The sequence below is a fragment of the Triticum urartu genome, chromosome 3, assembly GCF_003073215.2.
Source record: "Triticum urartu cultivar G1812 chromosome 3, Tu2.1, whole genome shotgun sequence".
Classification (NCBI taxonomy): domain Eukaryota; kingdom Viridiplantae; phylum Streptophyta; class Magnoliopsida; order Poales; family Poaceae; genus Triticum; species Triticum urartu.
This window is the reverse complement of record NC_053024.1, coordinates 594,884,840-594,908,595: the sequence shown is the minus strand read 5'-3', so window position 1 is coordinate 594,908,595 and position 23,756 is coordinate 594,884,840. Positions and strand designations below refer to the sequence as shown.

Sequence of the window (23,756 nt, the reverse complement as noted above, 5' to 3'; positions counted from 1 at the left end):
CCGCAGGAAGCACTTCGTACACCAACCAGACGCACTAGACCCATGAACCACCGCTTTCCACCGGGTCCACCAGCCAGGCCTCTCCCGGTGCATGGACTCGGTGCATCCAGAAGACACGAAGCCTCCCGCAGCCCCCCCTCCTCGCGCCTTTAATCGCATCGCGACGCGCCACTACAGCATTAGTAGCCGCTTAATTGGTTTGCTCGACGGCGCCTTTGCCTCGCAACTCCCAACCTCCCCCCGCGTCCGCTCCCCTGCCCCCTCGCGCAGCGCCGCGCAGCAAGAAACGGGAAGCCAAGGGAGTGCGGCGGCGGGCGGCGGCTAGGGTTCGGAAATGGCGGCCGGTGGAGCCGGAGCGGAGGGCGAGGAGCTGCGGCTGCTCGCCGCCGTCGAGGCGGGCGACGCCGGCGCGCCCGCGGCGGAGAAGTCGTGGCGCCTCAACTTCGACGGCCTCCGCCCGCCGGAGGCGCAGCAGGAGAGGCCCGCCCGAGGGCTCCACCACCACTGCCTCGGCGTCATAGGTACCCTTTCTCTGGCCCACTCGCGCATGTTCTGCTTCTTTATGTCCATGCGTATCCATGGGGCTTCTCGCGATTTGGCAGCTTGGTTTCTTCGATGGGGCGGCCGCTTTTTTACGCAGCTCGTGATGATTATAAAACTTTACCCTTTTTTGTCTTGTGTTCGGTTCCTCGTAAGAGGAGATAAGTAGTCCATTTCGGATATGGAGATTGGGTTCTGGATACTGACGGTGGTGCTTCGCCAGATTCGACTTCGCATGCTAGCTTCGCAGAAATGTGTAGTTTTTCGTTGGATGTTATTCTTGTTGAGCCTCTCTGGTATTGCATATTGCCCATATGGGGAACCTCAATCTGTGCTTTTTCGGTTCAGTTCTTTCAGTCTTGCACTGCTCATGCATATCTCCTAAAAAGGGTGCTGTGTGAGGTCAGCAGAATTATGGTAGTGGGGGATTGGATGACAGGGATAAAAGGACTGTAGGATCTATCTAGGATAGCACGTGAACTCTTTGAAACTTTCCCCTTTTTAACACACACGAGGGCCCTTTTCAAAAGAAAAAAACACATGAGGGCATCTCCAACGCGGATCACCAAAACGCCCGTAAATGCCCGGACCGGGCCATACATTTTTAGGCCTCGAAAACGCGGGTCACCAAATTGTCTAAAAATCAATATAGATGGAGCTTTCACAAAGGAGACAAGGACGGGAGGATGGGGTTTCATAATCGGAAACTCTGAAGGAGGAGTAGAAGCAGCAGGGGCAGGGAGATTGTGCAGACTAACTGAGGCAATTCAAGCAGAAACTGTAGCCCTGTTACATGCTGTAGAGAGGGCGAGCGTGCTGGGATGCTGGAATGTTATTTTTGAAACAGACGCACTGGTGCTGAAACAAGCTGTCACTGGCGATGATTATGACAATTCAGTCTACGGTGGCCTGTTTCGTGAAGCAAAATTTAAATTGGTGTATTACTTTCAGTCAGTTCCCATCAAGTGGTGTCCCAGGTCTTGTAATGTAGTTGCTCATAAATTGGCGTCGTTTGACGCGAGTTTGGTTGGATCAGATGTCTGTATGTGGCTGTCAGATGTACCAAACTTTGTAGCTGATGCGGTTGCCAGCGATTTAGCTGCCTCGAATGTGTAATGGAATAAAGCTTTTCCATTTCAATTTTCTTTTTGTCTGGACTGGTTCGAATGTCCAAAATCCCACAAGCTGGCCCCAAATCAGCATAGCACTGGAGGAGTCCGGACGTCTGCCATGTCGGACTCCGAAAGCCCGGACCCACCCAAAACCCTATCCGAACCGGCTGACCGGCCTGCCGCCTACCCGCATTCATGGCGGCTCGGGGACTGAGAAGCCTACTCCGGCTTTAGCTGACCGGCCTCCTTAGTGCAAACCCTATCTGCACACTACTCCTCCCACACCTCCACCGGTCGCCGCACACCACCACACCTCTGGCCGCTGCTATAGGCAAGAAGATGGACGCCGAGAAGACCCGGGCTTGGTGGTTGCTCAGCCGCTATCGCTCCGACCAGCCGCCGCCACGCTAGGACATCGGATCTAGAGGAGCTTCGGGTCTAGTTTGCGTCATCGCACACGGTCGCCAGGCCTGTTGTCGTCCATGTATCCATCCACCGTGAAGGTGAAGCCGATCTTCTCCGACGACGAGAAGCAGAAGCCGCACTTACTCGTCGCGCTGGTGTCGACGGACGACGAGTTCGACCCGCAAATGGAGGAGGCGTTGTGCTGGTCGTTGATCGACCGGGGTTTGACACTATTGTCCTCTCCGTGCAACCACAACGTCCAGAGGACGCCGCATGAAGGAACAACCGCTGTCCCTGCCGTATCGCTAGCCGGACAGCCAGTGGCGCCCGGTTCTCCCAGCCGTCAAGAAGGAGCCGTCGTCCAAGCCACCCCCATGCCTAAATGGGCCGGTCCTAGCATGCTGGCCCGATAGGCCACATGCCTGGCCCGTGGTGGGCCTGGCCTGACACATTTATAATCGGGCCGTGCAAGAATGAGGCGGGCTGATGGGCTAAATGTGTCAGTGGGCTGACCCGTTTTCTTCCTGTGCTGTGCCTGGGCTAGGGAGCGCGGCGAGTGTGGGCCCGACACAGCCCGTTTATTAGGCGTGCCTAGGTGGGCCGTGTCGTTTAGGTCAGGTCAGGCCGTGCCGGGTCATCTGGCCAGGTCTGGATGCAACGCACAACAAAATACGGCGTTCGCCTAGACCAAAGTGCCGCCAGCGTGGGTGCTTGCGGACCCATGCTTTGGGAGGCTTGGGCGCTCGACCATTCCAAGATGACCGTTGAGTCGGAGCCAGCCTCCGGTGCCAACTCAACACCCATCTCGTGCAAGTGGGGCTGTCAGAGTTTGAGTGTGCCCTCTTCCTCCAAGCCGCTGCGGATATGCGGTGCAAGGTGGTGGAGGATGCGGCTGAGCGTATGCGCCGTGAGCATGCCGCATCGGCCGGGTAGGGATGCCATGACGCTTGGCAGGCCTTTCGTCGACGAAGGCTTGGGCGGTAAAGACCAAAGCGGCGCAGGCGGCGTTGGCCTACGAGGCCACCGTCCGCTACTATGCATAATTTAGTTTAGGTTTGTTTCAAACTTGTTAGATTTCGTCCGGTTTGGAGGCAATATATTGAACTTGCTAAATTTTGTGCGGACATTTGGTGATCACGGTAGGATGGCCTCCGCCCGGCCGGATGTCCGCGGTCGCGTCCGGATGTGTCCAGGGACATTTGCGGGCTGAAATTTGGTGATCCACGTTGGAGATGACCTGTGCTTCCAAATAAGATCTTTAATTCTCTTTGTAGGTCAAGCTCCTGAGGATGTTGTCGCTGAATACTACCAACAGCAAGTGGAAATGCTGGAGGGTTTCAATGAAATGGATGCGCTGACAGATCGTGGTTTTCTTCCTGGAATGTCCAAGGTTTGTTCTATAAAATAAGCTTCAGGCTGTGACATCAGGGAAGACTGCTAACTTAAAAGCTAAATGAAACTTATCTACCTGCAGGAAGAGCGTGAACAGGTTGCTAGGAGTGAAACATTAGCCATCCGGCTGTCAAACATTGCAAACATGGTTCTTTTTGCTGCAAAAGTGTATGCTTCAGTACGTAGTGGCTCCCCTGCTATTATAGCTTCCACTTTGGATTCTCTTCTTGACTTGTTATCGGGGTTCATCTTATGGTTTACTGCATTTTCTATGCAAACACCAAATCCCTACAGATATCCAATTGGTAAAAAGCGCATGCAGCCGCTGGTGAGTTTTGTTTCAACACGTACTTTTTATAATTCCTTTTCTAGGGAACTGTTTTCATAATCCATTCGACCACTCTCATTGGTGTGTATTAATTAGTTCTATTCAGTATAAGTGCTGCATACTTCAGTTACTAGTTTTACTCTCCATAGTGCTTTTGTATAGCACTAAGAAAAGGAATTCAAACGGATATTGGATCAGGAAAATAAATAAATTAATGCAAAATCTTGAATGAAGTGGTGAAATTAGAACATATGATTGATATTTGTGATTTAAGAAGAAGACTTAATATCATGCTCTAACTTCTAAGGCACTCTGGGTGTTCCAGTGTTATCCTGTATTTTTATTTATTTTTTTGCTTTTGTTAGCTGCCACTTAGGTGTGGTCTATGAAATTTTAAGCCTAAAAACTATAGAGTATTCTTTCGACGCTTCCGGTTTAGTTTTGTAACTGTTCGGGCACGTCTTGTACTATTAAGCAATACCTTTTTGCTTACTTTTCAGTATGTTCACAGCTTCATTATAACCTTTCTCCAGGGAATACTTGTCTTTGCCTCAGTCATGGCAACGCTTGGCCTTCAGATCATCTTAGAATCAACTCGATCACTGTTGTCTGATGTAAGTCCATTGATTTTTATTGGCTTTGAAATACCTTTTTTTTATCTCCACTGACCTTCCGAGCAGAAATTTCTCCAAGGGCATTTCTTTTCCTTTTCTGAAATCATGAGTTGCACTAATATCACCCCTACTACTCACTGTTGCACTTCTGAACTTTCCTGTGCTGTTTTTCAACACTAGCTGTGTGGGAGCCTTGATCTTTCAGTATCACTAACACATAGTCCCTGCAGTTCACTAAAAGCTGTCATTTTGGACATGAGTAATCAAACTTTTAAAAATGGCTACTTGTACATACTCCCTCCGTCCCAAAATAAGTGTCTCAAGGTTAGTACAAAGTTGAGACACTTATTTTGGGACAGAGGGAGTATATTCAAAAGTATTTAGAGACGCCTAAAAGTGGTGTAGATGAATTTATCTCAAAAGTACTTTCATTGTTTCATAGTATCTTATAACTTTTGTTGAATTTTATAAACATATTTAAATATAAATTAGTGGACCAAGTTGTGTTCTGTAGATCATGTCAAATGTTGGTTGTTTTGGTTTATTGACATATAAAATCATTCTGCTCACTGTACTAGTGTTCCTTACTTTTGATACTTTGATTCATGTCATATCTTGCCACTTTAGGTTCGTTATATCACTTCTACGACAACACTATGTGTTGACTAAATAATTGCTGAAGTACCCCTCACCACTCCAATATGTAGGCTTGTTAGGTTTTTGTTAAGACAAGGTGTGCCCAGGAATTACTTTATTGATATGTGCATTCTATGACTTGAAATTGGTATCACTAGATTTGTTTTCAACAGTACTTCCAGCTAATCGTGGTTCTGTATTAATAGAATTCTTGGTCAAAGTCTTGATCTATATCCTTTATTGTGCACCAGAAGCCACATGATTTTGGCTAGCTAAGTTTCCCAGTTGCCATGACCAGTGTGCTTTTGCCTACCGTGCTCCTTCAAAGAAAATAAAGATTTTGCTATAAGCACTATACTTTTCCTACTGAACCTTTCTTGTTACATTGTACTCAGACTTATCACATTCTCACAAAAAAAAATCTGTCTGGGAAATAATTAGCTAAATGTAGGCCATGACAGTGGAATGAGAGCTTCCTAAAATACCCCCTCCGTTCACAAATATAAGATGTTCTGACTTTTTTGTGAATCGGATGTATATAGACATGTTTTAGTATGTTTGTTCACTCATTTCAGTCCATATGTAGTCCATATTGAAATATTTCAAAACATCTTGTAGTGAACGGAGGGAGTACTTTTTTTCATCAATAGTCTGCAACCTTTGTTGTTGTGCAGTTCCTTTTCGAAGCACATCTATGTATCCCTGACTCTGGAACTAAGACTTAGATACAAACTTTAATACTTCCATTGCAATTTTTGTTTGCTCATATTGAAACCATCATTTTTTAGGGTGGTGAATTCAGCTTGACGAAGGAGCAGGAAAAGTGGGTTGTGGACATCATGCTCTCAGTGACGCTGGTGAAACTTGCCCTGGCTTTATATTGCCGCACGTTCACCAACGAAATCGTCAAGGCTTATGCGCAGGATCACATTTTCGATGTTATCACTAATATAATTGGCCTTGTGGCTGCACTGCTCGCAAATTATTTCGAAGGATGGATCGACCCAGTTGGTGCAATTATTGTAAGTGGTTCCCCTTCCCTCTCTTCTTTTTCTTCTTTTACATAACAACCAAATAACATGAATGATAAAGCAGACAGTATGCTGTTTTGAAATTGACAGTTGATTTTCAGAGAAAAATAATAATCATGAGTTGGTTCCTCATTTACAGCTAGCAATCTACACCATCAGGACATGGTCCATGACGGTGCTGGAAAACGTACACTCGCTCGTTGGGCAGTCGGCTTCGCCAGAGTACCTTCAGAAGCTGACCTACCTTTGCTGGAACCACCACAAGGCCGTGAGGCACATCGACACGGTGCGTGCCTACACGTTCGGCTCGCACTACTTCGTGGAGGTGGACATCGTGCTGCCGGCCGGTATGCCGCTGCAGGAGGCGCACGACATCGGCGAGGCCCTGCAGGAGAAGCTGGAGCGCCTGCCTGAGATCGAGCGCGCCTTCGTGCACCTTGATTACGAGTTCACCCATCGGCCTGAGCACGCTCTGTCCCACGACAAGTAGCTTCAGGTTCAGCCGGTGGATGCAGCTCTGTACAGATTAATGGCAATAGTTTCAGAAATCCGGGTGTTCGTCAAGGCGTCGCAGAAAAACCTGCGGGTGCAGCACGGAACTGAAATGTGCATACTGGAGTGCCGGATCTGGCGATGTCGACGTAGATTGTGTCTTTTGTAAGTTGCTGTACTACATACGTAGTGTTGAGAACCAAAACAAAATGAATGGAACTCTCCTCTCTTTCATTGATGATTCTACATATATAGGTACAGGGAGGACGCCTCATTGGAGAGGCGTCTGTATGTGAACCGGCACGACGGTTGCCGAAATAGCATCCGTCGACGGTTAATACAGGCAGGGATTGTCCATTAATTAAGTATGTTAATTAATCTTAACACTCCCCCTAATCCATGCTTGTCCAGGTAGCATCATCATCTTGAAAGATTCTCCTCCAAAAATCCTGTGGGAAGAATATGAGGAGTGGTGTAGAATATGTTGCTAAAACTCCTTCAAACCCAGTGGGAAAAATAAGGAGAAAATGATGCAACATATAATGATTATTGTCTCTTTTAACTCAATACGAGAAAACCCATAGAGTTTAGAGGACAATAAATATGTCGTATATACTTCCCTAAAAACCCTGGTGGGGAAAACAGAAAGTATGACATATGGTCTTATGTTGATATTACCTCATTAAAAACCTTTATGAGAACTTGTAAAGTAAACTCATGAAGGGAAAAAGAGTATAATATAATACTTTGAACAGGAACAATTCAGGAAGATACTCCCCCTGATTCTTGCAAATTCCAAAGCCGTCAGATACCAATTCCATGAACATGTTTCTGGAATGTAAAAGTTGGTAGAGACTTGGTGAACAAATCAGTTGCATGATTTGACTTGCAAGATATGCAATATAGTGATATTGCTTATTATGTAACATGTTTGTATCTGGGCAACACAAGAAACATTATCGTTGAGATAATGATTGGTGAATGTAGCCATGAGGTCTGTTTCAAAGACTCTTCATGAGAGGGCTACCACACCTAGTAGGAACACTAAACTTGTCTACGATCTGACATAGTGGGATGATCGATGTATCCAATGATATTGGTGTTCAGATTTCTCCGAAACTGAAAAACCAGGACAAGATGTTTCATGCCTTGGAGATATCGAAAGATATTCTTAAGTACCAACCAATTGTGTTTGGCGGATCCAATGGCATTATCGAACATTGAGTCCTAATATCTCATTTCCATCATCTCTTGGTCTAAATAGATCTTTCTCTACATTTAGAGAATGAACTACCATGAGAGTTATGGATGGATAAAATTTGTCCATAATAAGTTTCTCCAATATGTTTTGGATATAGACAACATGGTGTACCATAATGTATGAATGAAGGTGCTTAAGTTGTAGTAACGAGCAGTCTTTTGGTTTACCCAGATCCTTCATTTTAAATTCCGTCATTTAGATGATTACATGTGTCGTCATTGCAGACACACAAACATGGATAATCATCATCGTAGGAGTAATCCTTGTGGAAAGGAACTCATTAAGTCGGTTGTACCAAATGTACCGACAACGATAAGTCGTATGGTGACTTACTGATTTTACACAATGTATGTTGCATTTTGTATTTCGATTCAGAATTGAGATTCCATCGGGAATCAATCATATATGTCTGAATCTAGTGATGCACATGGATATGTAATCACTACATCTATCAACTGCAGAGATAGATGATTTTTTAGTGCCAATGATATAAGTTATCGGAAAGAGATTCCACCTCTGGAGAATAGTTGGGTATCTGCGTGAACCCTTATGCTACAATACTTGCTCTTTGTTTTCACCACCTCGTTGTTCTCAATTCTGTTTCCAGAAGAAAACTTGTGTAGGTATTTCTTATGAATACCTTCCCATTATCGAGCAAGATCATTTCTACCTAGATTATACCCTTTGCTTGAGCTCAGTCCGAGTGTTGTTCACACTTTGCCATGGCCATGGTCTTTGGATCTGAATCATTCGAAAGGTTTTTGCAATCTAGTTGAGAAATGTATGTCGACAATTTGTAGACTTTCGGTTATATGATTCTTCAGAATCTATATATCAATATATAGTTGATGGAAATATCGTTACCCATGGTGACTGCTTGTGATTTTCCAATGCGACTGAGTCGGGTATTCCGATGTCCCGGTCATTGTGTGCACTATGACCTGGGTTGGTGGAGGTTTCCCATCCACTGGGTGTATACTACCCATTAGGTGTATGTCAACGTGAAGTTGACTTGCATTTACTGATTCACACGCCTTGATATCCTTACTTGTGAGAAGCTGAATCCTGATGTACTTTTGCCATACATCTCCCCCTGTTGCATCGAACGGGGAGTGGAGTGGTTTTTGTTGGTACCTCCATTCTTTCAGGCGTACTTTTGCAGGATTGTAGGATTGTGAGACACCTTTATATTCAGTAAATGAATCTGACAGTTTATTTGCAATGTGTTGCAAATCTTCTGAACGCATGGTTCAGATCTTTGAGTGCGTGGAATTGAGGAAGAAATGTGTTGAACATTCCACTAATTTTCTGGCATTCTTTATCGTACTTGAAATCTCCCCCTAATGCCTGGAAATGTTCCTCATTGAATTAGCATACTGCCCTTGAATAACTCCCCATGCGAGGGGCTTGAGGTATTGACGGAAATACAGTTATTCCTCACATAGATCCCAACTATATGTTGAGGGGCCAATGATGTATGTTGGGGTGGTGATATCGGTATGCAACCGAAATACCGCAGATGGGATATACTTGGTAGATTTCCACGTATCAAAGATAGAGGGGAATAATAGTATGCAGTTTGGTCATGAGCATGTAAACTGCATGACTCCAACATAAAGTTGGTAAATTGCAATTCCAAAGTAAAGATAATGCAATGAGCATACTCTTTGGATAAAGGATTCTACCAAACCATTTTGAGTCTAAACATGGGACAAATTGCTAAACTTCAATCCAAGGGCCATATAAAAGGCACTGAAGGAGAATTCTGCAATGTTATCCATTCGATTTGCTTGAAATCGATGTCAGGATAATGAGCCAATGGTTTTGTGTGGATAAACCACACTTGAGACCATCGTATAGATGCGTCTTTTGGAACCATGGAACACCTGAATAGTCTAGTCAATGGATGGAAAGGGTGACTTACCTCAACTTGATGCATTCAAGGAGTCTAAGTGGTTCGGCCTGGACTTTAAGGTGCGCGAGCCTTAAAATTAGCTTCCCTGTGTCACATGTAGTGTACACAAAATCCAAATATCGTTAGAATTTAGCATCAAAATAATCATAAACTATGGAATTGCTCATAGTTTCGGTTTCAACCCAATGTCTCGATGACCAAGGCGAGTATGCCAAGTTTTCCATGTACAAGACATTTTGGAAAACTATCTTGGGCGCAACATGTGCTACGGGTTTTGCAGTATGTGTAGTACAATCCTGATGATACATAGAGAATGTGCTTGCCATATCCGTTGCATATGGTAAAGAGAAGTTAGTCCTCTTTGTTGTCATCATAAGTTTCGCTATGGAAACTATTTTGACGGATACCTCTATAGTTTAGTAGGGTACGAGTTAAATCGGGAAGCAATAAAGCATCCCGACGTTACTCGAGTACCCACATGAATAGTAAATATGACTCGAGTTGAGCCAAAAAATACCTCATCGCGTCTAGCAATTTTAGAATATGCCCTTTCTCTCAACGGGAGTCTAAACATTTACTTCCCTGAGTATAGAGTTCTTGGTGCATATGTCCACAAGGCACAAGTCATCTTTTATCAGATTGACCCCCGTAGAAATCTATATATAGACATGAAGATTCTCAAGAAAATCACTGTCAAATATATATAATACATACAAATGTATTTGTACCAAAGTGCTGATACAATATATTGTGATATACAATATATGATGACAACAATAATCATGTTCATATTAGAACATCAGAAATGGACATAAATAAATTGATCACTAAGGAGATTGAGGGACTAAATGTAGTCTCCAAACATGTCAGTTGATGCATATTCAACCTTCATGTTCTCCGTGCCCATAGGGTCCCGTGACAGCAGGGTAGTCATTTCATTGCTCGGTTCTAGAAGAACATTATGCAAACAATTGACTTCCATGATGGTGTCAGGTTTAAGGTTTGAAGTGAGTTTCAAACCTTTACCCTTGAGGTTCTTTGCGTCCCGATGATGTGGCTTGGGTTACACGCGCTATCCCATGGGAGGCAAGACTGATCTTGATGTCCATGACCCGCTTAAGTAAGTTGTGGCCATTAAGGACAAGCGCCTCAAATTACTTAGCCATCAATTACTTATAGGGGCAAGCCAGAGATAATTAATTTACGAGTAGTAAATTAAAGACCATCATGGTTAGTGTTGTAATGAATTTTGCAAAATTAATGGATATTTCAAGAACTTAGCTTGAAACCATTAGTGTGAATCTCAAATTGCTAAGTATGACATATCTCCAAAATGGAGTAGATCTCGCAACACTAGGGAGTATAATCTGATGAAATCAGTAGATACTCACTCATAATGCCTTATGTCATGACTTAGTAAAATGTGTAGGAGAGCACTTTGTAAAGCAATCATAATGTCGAGAACGACAAAATATAGGCTTTATCAGTAGTCATCGATAATCTGCATATGCAGTAGATCCATATGACTACCTTGTGATCCCAAGCATCAATCTGAAAAACAACACTTAGAATTTTGCATTCAATATTTGCAAGAAATTGAAAATCTCAATTGCAAATAGACGTATTAATCTCGACATGTAGCGAACATGGAGATACATACGTTCCGGAATACATCATACTCAACAGAAATACACTACTATTGTAATGAATAGTAATGATGTTGCAAACTTGATGTTCAAGTGAAAAACTTGAATTATATAGATCTCAAATTAAATGAGATGATCTTGTATCAAGTTGCAAGATAATTCAGCAAAGTGAATTAATATTTTGCGGAAGAAAAATTAATCTCAATTGCAATGAGATTGTTTTGCGAGAAAAATTATATTTCTCAATCGTAAATCAATATTGTTGTGCGAGAAAATTTAATCTCAATCGTGAAAAACATGTTCTAGAGAATGTGGTAAACACATTGAACATGTCAAATATAAATATACACATATTTCTGGAATTGTAAAACTCAACAGAAAATGGGTTGAAATGCATATCTATGCATACGTGGTCTAATAAAGATGACAAGTGCTAATGAATAGCACGAGTAGTTGAACCATGTTCAGTTATCCTGAGACGTACAGGAATTACTCCAAGATTTATACACACAAGCCTATTATGAAAATAGGTAAAGCCGCATGGGCTAAAGTGTATAATCGCGATCAAAGGATTCGTTTTGGCTCACGCCGCCGTGCTACGCACCACCGTTCGCTGCCGATGGGAGGGCACTGCCGCACGTGTTCGTGCTGCCGGAGCGCTAGAAGACGCTGGTGCGCCGCGGGCGGTGGACGGGCACGCGGTGCGGCACAGCACATGGCCGGGCGGAGACCGTAGCCTGGGGCGCGACGCGGAGGCCGGGCACAGGGTGCTAGTCAGGCGACACGGAGGCCGTGGCCTGGGGCGCGGCGCGGCGCGGCGCAGAGGTCGGGTGGACGGGCGCGCGGCCACGGGCAGCCCCGACCCGGGCGGGCGCGGCCAGCGGCGGCCACGGCCTGGCGCGGCCGGCGCAGAGGCCGGGTGGACGGGCGTGCGACCAGGGGCAGTCGGCGGCCGGGTGGATGGGCCCCTGGTGCATGGCCAGGCGCGGCGGATGGGCGCCGGGCGGGCGAGGGCGAAGCCTCGGCGCAGGCAAGCGTGGCCATGGCCTGGCGCAGCGTGCGAGGGCGAGGCCTCGACGCGGGCGGGCGTAGCCTGGCTACTCCGGGCGCGAGCGCCGCGCGGGGGAAGGGGACCCACAACGACGGCTGGAGGGAGGTGACACCGGCCGGTGGCCGCTATCATGACCTCTGCAGGAGAGGCCATGGCTGGAGAGCGGTCGCGCCGTCGCTTTTTCTCTCGACCAAATCGCTCTCGGGAGCGTGCTGATAATGTGTTGAGAACCAAAACAAAATGAATGGAACTCTCCTCTCTTTCATTAATGATTCTACATATATAGATACAGGGAGGACGCCTCATTGAAGAGGCGTCTATATGTGAACCGGCACGACAGTTGCCGAAATAGCATCCGTCGACGATTAATACAGGTAGGGATTGTCCATTAATTAAGTATGTTAATTAATCTAAACACGTAGCATATATTTTTTTTAAAAAAAAAGGATGACCCCCGGCCTCTGCATCTGGGAGATGCATACGGCCACTTTATTGATTATTCTCGGGGACCTTACAAAGTATTACAACAATGTGCCTGAATCCACCATCTTGGCAACACATGCCGCTACTTCTATCCAAAATGATGAAGAGATGCTAGCTGGGCCACTACCCAAACCACTCACCTAAGCCTAACATCAAAGGCCGGAAGCCGAAACATATTCAGAAGCCCCAGCCGAGCCACATACCGGGTCTGGGGCACAATCCGGTCAGACGCACTCGTGTGTCGTCGCCGTCATCTTTCACAGTTCCGTCTTCAGATCATATTAAGGCTTCTACCTTGTCTGGTCACTCTGCCATCGACGTCACCATGACGCTAGACAGCAACCTCCTCCTGCGCGAGTCCATCTCCGTGCATCGGACGCCGAGCCTCCACAGCGCCATGCCGCCGATATCCGCCGACATCGATGTGTGAGATGAAGCACCGCTCCACCATCCCCCTAGCCAGCACTTACTCCAAAACGATGCCCCTAGGAGGGAGCGATAAAACGCCATCATCGTCCGATCCGGAAGACCCAGATCTAGGGTTTCCCCCGGAGCATCCCGAGCCTGATGACGCAGACTGCAACGACGATGCCTCTACAAGGGAACGACATCTAAGATGCCGCCATCGTCCGCCATGACCGTAGTCGGCGCGATTTTCATCGGCAATTGCTCCACTAGACGTGCGCCGCCGACGTCGCTGGTCCCTTCAACCGGAGCAAACTCCAAAACAATGCCCTAAAGAGGGACTACGACGCAAAAGCGCCGCCATCGCTCGATCCCAAGGAGATCTAGGGTTTCCCCCGTAGTTGCCCGCACTGTCAAGGGCCAGACAAGGATAGAATCCCGCGGATCTGCCCAGCTGCCGACGAGTCGCACCCACCACCGTGCCGACGGCCGACCAGCGATCAATCCGGCCGCGCCGCCGTGAACCGACCCGGTCACGCCGCCGTCGTCCCTGGCGGCCGCAACGCACCAGATCGCAAGGCCTCCCGCCACAGGGAATCGACGTCGCCAAGGCGCCACCACCCCCCGCCGTGGCGACCGGCCCGCCGCCACGCTGCGGCACGGCGGCGCCGGCCCGCGCCAGCCCCACCCGAGCGAGAGGGCCCGAGTCCCCGCCGCCGCCGGCGACGGCTAGGCTTCGCCTGGCCGCGCCCTTGGGCGGCGGCGAGGGAGGAGGAGTGGGGAGGTTCGGCGGCGATGGGATCTGGGGCCTCCCGGTCGCCCACGCGGGAGGCGGCTCGCGAGGGAGACGTACGGGATGGAGGTTATCTGTTGTGTTAAAGCCTGTTTGTGAGAAACCACGTACGTAGCATATATATTTAAATGTCCTCTATACCCTGATCATGGCCACATTTTTATTGCTGGTTCACACATGAGTATGATCAAAACTTGCAAAAGGTCATACGAAGCTAGCTCGACTTGATCTCTGTCTGTTTGTAATTACCGGTCTTCACTGCCTCATGCCGTTTCTTGACTCGTCGTCTGCGCTGTGCCATCACAGCCAGTGTCACACGCCTCACCCGTGGACTGTCCATGTATCCTGCCAAGCTTGCTTTTTCTACAACTAACTACTAAGCTTGCAGAGCATCGCAGGCAATAAGAACACCGAACTTTTTCAAAAAATACGTGGAACTAAGCTGCTGCCATTTCAATAACTCCGCGTCTTGATCACATAGCAGATGCAACACGTCTGCATGTATCCCAAGAAGAACGCCAATGCGTCAAAGTGGTAGGAGTGCCAGGTCCAAGTATGTGTTGGAGAAAAGCGGCTCATGGCGGCGCAGCTCCAGCACTATGCTCGTAGTCGTAGATTCTTGCTGGTTGCTACTGACGCGCCTCAAATTTTACCCCGGACTCTCTCCCCTCAAAATACAGACATGCACGTCTAACTCAAACACATCGTAGTTGTTCGGCCTATGCACACCAACAAGCAAGTGATCGACACGACGCATGCTGAACTTGTGAGCACAAGGGGAGAGTCAGCGAAACAGTCTGCAGTAGCAGGCGAGGAAATGGAAGAGAGTAGAGTGATGGCCGAGAGTAGTGAATGTTGCACTGCAGGTTATGTGTTTGATGAAATGCATGTTCGTAACTGCACTGCATTGAGTTGTTTTGAGGCAGGACCAGCACGGACTCGTGTGATATGGGCCATGTGTTCGAAACCATTCTCAAAACCACCATTTAAAGCTATTAGGGGGTGTTGTATCTGGTTTTGCAAACTCCAGGAGGTTAAATACCCGGTTTTAAAGCTCAGGGGGTTATGTGATCGTTCCTGAAACCTCAGGAGGTTATATAGACTTCTTTCAACTCGGCACATATCAGTTTTGTAATATGGGTGCTGATGATCCATCTCCTCGAGATTGCCAGATCACTTGGCGGCACCCGAAACAAGGGGCGATTTTGTATCCCCCGTAGCATCGGTTGGGCCTTCGAAAAGGAACTGAATGTTGCAATTCGCAAGTTCGGACCTGATTAGAATCGGGACCTTTTGGCTCAATTTAGCAACCCCTTTTCCATTTAAAATTGGTCCAACTACGCTGAATTTCCAGTAACCGGTGGTCAATGCTAGTACAATAGTACCTAACCCATGAATAAGGGCTCCGCTAGCTACCAGGTTCAGAGAAGTTTGTAAGCCCTCTCCTTTTTTTTCCGCGATTCCTCAAAGACAAGATTGATCTCGCGCCTATAATTATTCGGTGTGCTTAGTCTCACATCTGAATCAATGCATCTCTACGAGAGAGTCAGACCAAACGTCAATGTCATCACTCGGATTATATGATACACCCTTAGTCGGGTCAATCTCTCCTGAGAGATGAGAGTATGACCGAACTTGTTTCATAACTTGTTTATATTGACCCTATATGCACATCTCTTTGTTCTTTTAGAGTCCGTAAGGATCTCTTCACAAGCAAATTTGTTGTGACACGTGTCCAACTTAGTCCGCAAGGATCTCTTCACAAGCAAATTTGTTGTGACACGTGTCCAAAGACCAGTTGGAACTCATATTTCAAGGAGGTCTAGTCGGAATCTTTCCACTTAGGGTTCACTCGGCATATTTATATCGAGATCCTAATGGACTTGGGGTCTAATGACAAGGTAGTTCACTATCAGGTAGGCACACGATGAGAAAAGTTCTAGGTAACCAAGACACATGAATGCTAAGGACCCAGTCAAGATCACCAACAAGTGGCAAGGCATTAGTCGGCTTGAGACATTCAATGAGACCTTACCCTAGGAGCTCCACTACGCAGTAAAGTCCAGGAGCTACTAGCACCCTTCACTAGTTGTTAAAGGCGTCCGTTACTGCTTGTAATATATAGGAAACTATCGGTATTAATATGTCGTTATATAGAACACTAATGACTAGTCGTTATGACCTCGGGACACGGCACACTATATAAGCATGTCCTAGAAGCCGAGGCTGAGTTTTTTTAATCTTTTTGTCACATCGCTATACGCAAGAAAACAACACCACATGGAACACTAATGACTAGCCGTTGTGACACCAGGTCAAGACACACTATATAAGCCCGTCCTAGAAGCTGAGGGCTGAGGTTTTTTTAACTTTTTTGTCACATCGCTATACGCAAGAGAACAACACCATACGGAAGTAGGGTTGTTACCTCCGCCGCAGAGGGACCTAAACCTATATACATCATCATGTCACCCATTTACACCTTGGTAGTTGTACGCTCCATCCCTATAGCATTGTGTGCTCCCCGCATAGTGCACTTTGTGCTTCGTGACTGAGCACAACCATGCTTTCGCGCATAGTGTATTTGTACTTCACATATAGTACACATGTGCTTCATAGTGGAGCACAACCATGATTCTCATGTAGAGCACTTGTGCTTCTCCGCTTGGCACATCTGTGCTTCATGCCGAAGCACAAATATACTTCCGTTTCACCGTAGGCCTATATTGTACGCTCTAGTCGCATATATTATGGAAAAAGAAATTAAAACAATCATAAAGATCAAGAAAAAACAGAAAACCAAGCAAAAAACAACAAAAAAGTTCATGTGCCCGGCACAAAAGTTTGGCTGGCAGCATTGGAATGCTCATGGGGTTCCTCTGTGGATGCCTTTTGAGCACAACTACCTCCTATTTAGTGGCCTGCGCGGGGGAGAAGGCACTAACGCGCACCCACTCCCTCCTCCTGTGTAGAATTGGGCCGGCCCATGTGCAGGCGCATTGCGCCCTGTTTTTTTTCCTTCATTTTTTTTTCTTTTTATTGCTTGCAAATATTTCAGGTTTTCAAACAAAAATTCTCCTTTCAAAAAATATTCAATAATTTGAAAAAAGTGCTTGGAGAAACCGGAAGAAAAAACAAAGGAAAACACAAAAACACCCTTCCCAAAACTGGTGTGGAGGGAACCTGGAATGTGTCAGCCCATATAGAGGACCAGACGCATGAGGGGCTATGAGATTGATCTATATTCCCCGACCTAAGCGTGGGGAAAGGATCTGCCCAGTTTAGCAGTCACGATGGTGGGATGGGCCAACGGGTATTTGCGGAGTGTCTGTGGATATTGCTTGTTCATACGAAAGGTCACTTTTAAACGTTGTTTCCTTTTGGCTAATTATTGTTATCTTTGTCTACTAATAAAGCAGCTATCGCTTCTGGTCATCCGTCATTAAAATTACCCTCCAAAATTGATAAAAATTACCCACCAATGCCACCCATAAGTGGGAAAATGATTCAAGTTTTCGGACAAAAATCACCACCTCCTTCGTGGTCATATAGCTGTGCGACGATAATAAGTCACAGAATGATGAGTAGAATGATGAGCAACAGAGTGGTTGGCTGATCTTTCCGGTAGTGATGCGACCAGGGTTCGAATCCCAGCTTCTGTAATTTTTATCTTTCTTTTCTCACGCATGCCCTATCCATGTATGCGTTCATGGGCCGGCCCATGTGCAGGGCTTTACTCCCCTGTTTTTTTATTTTGCTTTTTTGTCTTTTCTTTTCTCATTTTGTTTTCTTTCTTATTTCTTATTTAAATTAATTCGAGATTTTAATATTCTAGAACTTGCGAGTTTTCAGAAAAAATGTTTGAGAAATCATAAAAATATATGTGAATTAAAAAATGTTTAGAAAATCATAAAACATTTGCAGATTCAAAAAATGTTGGTGTTTTTGCAAAACTGTTCACAAAATTATAAAAAATCACAATTTGGAAAAAATGGATGGGAAATAAAAGCATGTTCATGATTTTGAAAAATTGATCGTGTATTCAAAACATATTCGGGAATCTGAAAAAAATGTCCATTCACAAAAATAAAAATAAAAAATTGTTTTTTAAAATTTGTTGCCCAATTTTTTTAAGAAAGTTCGTCGATTCTGTAATTTTTATCTTTCTTTTCTCACGCATGCCCTATCCATGTATGCGTTCATGGGCCGGCCCATGTGCAGGGCTTTACTCCCCTGTTTTTTTATTTTGCTTTTTTGTCTTTTCTTTTCTCATTTTGTTTTCTTATTTAAATTAATTCGGGATTTTAATATTCTAGAACTTGCGAGTTTTCAGAAAAAATGTTTGAGAAATCATAAAAATATATGTGAATTAAAAAATGTTTAGAAAATCATAAAACATTTGCAGATTCAAAAAATGTTGGTGTTTTTGCAAAACTGTTCACAAAATTATAAAAAATCACAATTTGGAAAAAATGGATGGGAAATAAAAGCATGTTCATGATTTTGAAAAATTGATCGTGTATTCAAAACATATTCGGGAATCTGAAAAAAATGTCCATTCACAAAAATAAAAATAAAAAATTGTTTTTTAAAATTTGTTGCCCAATTTTTTTAAGAAAGTTCGTCGATTCAAAAAATGTTTGTTGAGTCCAAAAATGTAATGAATTCGAAACCGGTTCATACATCTAAAAAAATTGTAAACAAAACTAATGTTCATGATTTTTTTTGAGAAAATCAAAAACTTCAAAACAAAATTGTCGATTCGAAAAAATGTTCACTGATTCAAAAGTATTTTATGTCTAGGATTTGATTAGTTTTTTGAAAGTCTTTATATATCTTGGCGTTGAGAGTAGTTCGTGGTCAATGAGATTTGTTTTTTAAGTTTTAAACCTTCCCTTGGGCAAGATAATGATAAGTGTGGCATGCACTGGCAAATTCATAGCCTTGGGATTTACCGCGGAATGCATTGTGATCACGTGGACATCGCGACCATCATCGGCTAGGGTGAGAAAAATAAATGAATGGCAACATGGTGAGCCACTATGTTAAAATAGAGTATGCTCATACATCGGGATATTGAGTCATACTTATTTGGTGAGCCATACTTTTTTGTCTCCCGTTGCAACGCACGGGCATATTTGCTAGTTGTAATAAGGGTTCCACCTGGCTTTCTCGTTAGTAAGCTCGTCGACGAAGAACTTTTGATTCTTGATCAATATAAAGCTAGCCATGATGGCCTTTCTTGAAAACAAAGGATCTGCTCAATTTTTTTTTGAATTAATCTGCCCAGTTTATGCTCGAGCTTTTAATCTGTCCAACACACGATAGCCTGACATGCTACACGTCGGTTGACGGATCTTTTCAAAAGGTCCGCTGTATTGCGAGCCGTCAGATCCGGCGTAATCTCATGGCTGGGCGTTATCCTCACTTTTGCAACACAACTCATGTTGCAAGTTCCCTTTTTTACAACACAAATCTTATTGCAAAAATATTTGCAGCAAACGCTGTGTTGCAATTTTTTTTTGCAACAAAGGACTTATTACAGTTTTTTTTTTTGCGTTTTCACTTTTTTGAAAAAAAGGTATTATTGTGGTAGGAACTTTTGCAAAACAGCTGATGTTGAAGAAAAAATTACAACAAAGATGTAATTGCAAAAGTTCCTTTCGTCTTTTCCCTTGTTTTAAGTTTTTTTTAGACAATTCCCTTTTTTTAAATGGACCTGACCTGGCTCACAGTAGTCATCTTTCCTCTCGTAGCGGGCTAGTAGGCAGGCCTCAGTTCAATCAGGCCGGCCTGTTAGTTAGGCTGTCTCGGCCGAAACTCTGCAAGTCTGCATCAATTCAGTGCTACTGGTACAGTGAACCAATCTAGTGCAGTACCATGTCCTTTGCTGCCTGCAGCATGCGGATCCAACACCAACAATTCGCGAACGCGAACGCGAACGGATAAGGTGAATCGACCACACACACTTGGCTAGCTAAGCCGGCACCACCGGTGGCTCATGGCCTCCAACAATCTGGCCGCCTCCTACGCCAACTAGCACGTGAAGCACTACGAACACGGGGCGCACAGCGGCCACAGCCCGGCCGGGCACGTACGTGGCGAGCGGCGGCCCACGATACGAGCACGCAACGCAACGCGGAGCTCGATCCTCTGCCGCCCCGCTCGCCCTGTCTCCACGCGGCACGTACGAGAGCTCGATCACCACGCGTACGCGTACGTGCCCGCGGCTCCGTGTACGTAAAATATCCGTCCTACTACGTACCAGTACGTCTTGCTGTTCCTGTCCGTCGTCCAGCCGGAGTGCGACGTGAAGCTCAGTATAGTACAAGGCATGACTACGTTTCGGGCGCGTAGCGACTGGCCAAGTGCGTGCATCGGGCACGACACCCGTCGCCTTCTCAGGGCCGAAACAATCCTGCCCAAGTAGGCAAGTAGCTCACCAGCTCGTACGTACGCGCCAGTCGCGGGCTGATCGATCGGGCGGGCGACGGTTCCAGGAAGCTCGCCGCGGGCGCCGGAGCGCCGCAGACGTCCAACTCCGCCGGGCCGACGGATGGGAATTTGGGGACGCTCGCTCTCGCGTGTTTCGTTCGATTTGATCGCCGACAGACAGCTCGGGCGCGCGCAGCTAGTCCAGCCCGTGTGGAGAGAGTGAGTATACGTAGAAAAAGCCACCGCAAAGATCGGAATCGGAACAAGACAGGGCCATCTTTCCTCTGACAGCAACAAGCTAGTCGCCGCTCACATGTAAGGAGTATGTACAGATGGGTACAAATTACAGACCGCAACGCCCGCGTACGTCCGTCGTCTCCTCCGGACGGACGTCCATTCTCCTCCTCCACCTGTACAGCATGGCTTACTAGTATGCATACAAGATTCCAGACGCTCCTGTGGATTGGTGATTCTGAATCTTTTCGATTTTGGACCAACCAACTGAAGGAGTGTCTGCTCGGTGGATCATCCAGCTGGAGCTGAGCCAGGGGTACGTGCGTGGCGTGGCGTGGCTAGCTGCGATTTATTTACACACACACACCCTGATATATTTTAGTTTTGTGTAGTGCCATGCATATATGCATGGATCCGGCCGGCCTCTAGTCGTCGTTGTCGTCTGAGCTCCTTGAGGTCGACGCCTGGTCTGAAGGACTGCCCTTCTGCGACGGCGACTCACCGCCTCTGTCCTTCTTGTACGTCTCGAAGAACTCCCTGTTCTCCTTCTCCAGCTCCTTCCACACTGTTGCCCACGTACAGAAAATCATTAATTAAGGACATCATCTGAATCCATAAGTATGTTACTGGCTAAACAGATTGACATGCTGATGGATCAAGGGTAGCTAGCTAGCCAGTATCTGAAGATACAATCTCTGAATACAGTTTCTAGCTTGCTATAAGATCATCTAGAAGAGAAAGGTAGAAGAACATCTCCCTTCCTCTGCATGCATGCAGGCATGCAATGCAAGAAAGACAGTGGAGCGATCGATGACAAACTCGAAGCTACCAATCAAAGCAATGTGAGAGTGGACGGACGTATTACCGGTGGATGTGACGGCGGGCATGATGTTGGCGTGCTTCTCCAGCGCCTCCACGCACTCCTCCTTGTTCATGTCGTAGCAGATGCACTTCTCGATCAGATGCTGCACCTGCTTGCAACACATGGCTGAATTAGCACACCAAAATGGCGCATGCGCTAGCTTCTCAATCAGATCACCATTATGCTGCGCGGACGTACCAGTCGGATGTAAGACGCCGGGGACGATGAGTCGTCGGCCATGGCGATCGGCAAGCACACCACGACCAGATCGGCAAGCACACCTAATTAACTTGTTCGCGCGATCAGAGCGACCAGAGAACAGACGGTAGAGCTTCCTCTGAGATAGAAGCCGAAGCCTCCTGCTGAGAGCTGTGGTGCTTGATAATGGCGTCCGGGATCGCGGGGAGTGAACTGAGGAGAGCGTGACAAGTAACACCGGCGCGGAGGTAGAAATAGGCGAGGGGGAGGAGAGGGACATGTCAGCATGTGGGCGCTGCGCGGTCACGTGGGCGCGGCATCCCCATTCGTCCAGAGGTGATGGCGGGGATTTTTTCGGGCCCATCGCGCCGCTCGCCTTACCCTGTCTGTCCCTCCGGCTCCCGTTTTGTTCTAGCGTGGTTTGGTCGATCGACCGTTCCACGCGAAATGGGGCTTTGAGAGTGGACCGTCCGATTCGCAGTCCTTCGAAATACAGGGCAAAGAAAGCACGGTGTCGCCTTGCCTGTTGGTAAATTCTCAGCAATGGGGTCGGAGCTCACAAAGTGCACCAGAATTCGACAAGATTTCGGCCATTTCACTGACGCCAAAAGATTTCTACCAGGAGATTGTTGAAGTTGGGTCTGACTAGTAAACGGCAATATCTCATTGGGATTTTGCCTAACTGGTCTTACAAATGTTTGAAAAATTCGTGAATTTGGTTCTTTTGCCTGCTATAAATCATTTTTCAAGGATCCCTATTTTTGAGGATTCTATTTACATTACATTCAAATCTTGGAGGAATCCAATTCTTAGGAATTTTTTCATGAACTTGTCTTTTTGGGTCATATCTATTTGTTGTGAAATTCCTACGGAATGAATTTTCTCCCTTTGCCATTAATTCACTAGGAAATCTAATTAACATGAGCTCAAAACTTATGCTTAAAAAACATGAGCTCAAACCTTGTTCCTCTTTTTCCTTGACAAACTCTCTCTCTCTGTGTGTGTGTGTGTGTGTGTGTGTGTTCCTCTAAAATTCCATTGCTTATTCCATTTGAACCGTCTAGATGGATCACCACAAAATTTATTGTAGGAGTTTGTATATATAGTACTCCCTCTGTAAAGAAATACAAGAGTGTTTATATACTACTTTAGTGATCCAAATTCTCTTATATTTTTTTTACGGAGGGAGTACCTGATATTTGAATCATGTGTTCTTTTTCCGATTTCTACGTTTTTCAAAATATTGTGATGCAAAGAGGCCCTACGATGAGTTTGTACAAATAGAACAATTTTTAGCTCAAAGGAGCACTGGTTTTCTACCCCAAACACATCGACGGGTTGAAAAATAGTCGCCTTGGGAGGTTTGCAAGGGTATATGCTTCAAGAGCTGTGCTGAACCAAAGCAATGATCGTGTAGTTATGTCCATTATTTTAGAATTCATGGGCTGGATGATGTTTGCATTAAACCAACCCTCTGCTAGAAAGCCCAGTGATATGTCATCAACCATCCCTAGTTGTTGTGGCATTGCTTGCCCCTTGCCTTCGTTGAGATGTCCCGCCGATGGCACCAATGATCCTTCTCCCAGCATAGCCAAATCAATGGTCCTTCACTACGCCATAGTAGCCTCCCTCAGTGCGATCCTTCTTGCTACTCGGAGCTCCAATGGACTTGAGAGCACACTTTATAAACAAGGTTGGATATATGGCAAAACCATCTTATTCATCTCTTTCTCTATTGTTGTGCCGTTCTGGCCTTGAATTGTCTAACGATCCAAGGTTCTTAACATGGGGCGACAAATATGCAGGCGAGGATAGAAAAATACACAACGCCATGGCTAAAAAGATGGATTATGCATGAATACTTGCGCAAACGATTCTACATTGCGTATATCTCAAGGTGTTGTGGCTCCATGGATATTCCAA

General features: G+C 45.8%; 2 protein-coding genes across 2 annotated transcripts; one reads left to right on the top strand and one right to left on the bottom strand.

The window, feature by feature from the left end:
• Window positions 1-174: 174 nt before the first annotated feature.
• On the top strand, window positions 175-6,784 carry LOC125545229 (metal tolerance protein 5). Its single transcript, XM_048709119.1, has 6 exons — window positions 175-521; window positions 3,332-3,447; window positions 3,532-3,777; window positions 4,311-4,391; window positions 5,816-6,049; window positions 6,198-6,784. Exons 1-6 carry the CDS (start codon window positions 335-337, stop codon window positions 6,546-6,548), a joined length of 1,215 nt encoding a protein of 404 aa, XP_048565076.1. The 5' UTR covers window positions 175-334; the 3' UTR covers window positions 6,549-6,784.
• A 14,009-nt stretch (window positions 6,785-20,793) lies between these two features.
• LOC125548792 lies at window positions 20,794-22,070 on the bottom strand. Its single transcript, XM_048712334.1, has 3 exons — window positions 21,834-22,070; window positions 21,639-21,744; window positions 20,794-21,338 (listed from the first exon to the last, which is right to left on the bottom strand). Exons 1-3 carry the CDS (start codon window positions 21,873-21,875, stop codon window positions 21,199-21,201), a joined length of 288 nt encoding a protein of 95 aa, XP_048568291.1. The 5' UTR covers window positions 21,876-22,070; the 3' UTR covers window positions 20,794-21,198.
• Between the last annotated feature and the right edge of the window lie 1,686 nt (window positions 22,071-23,756).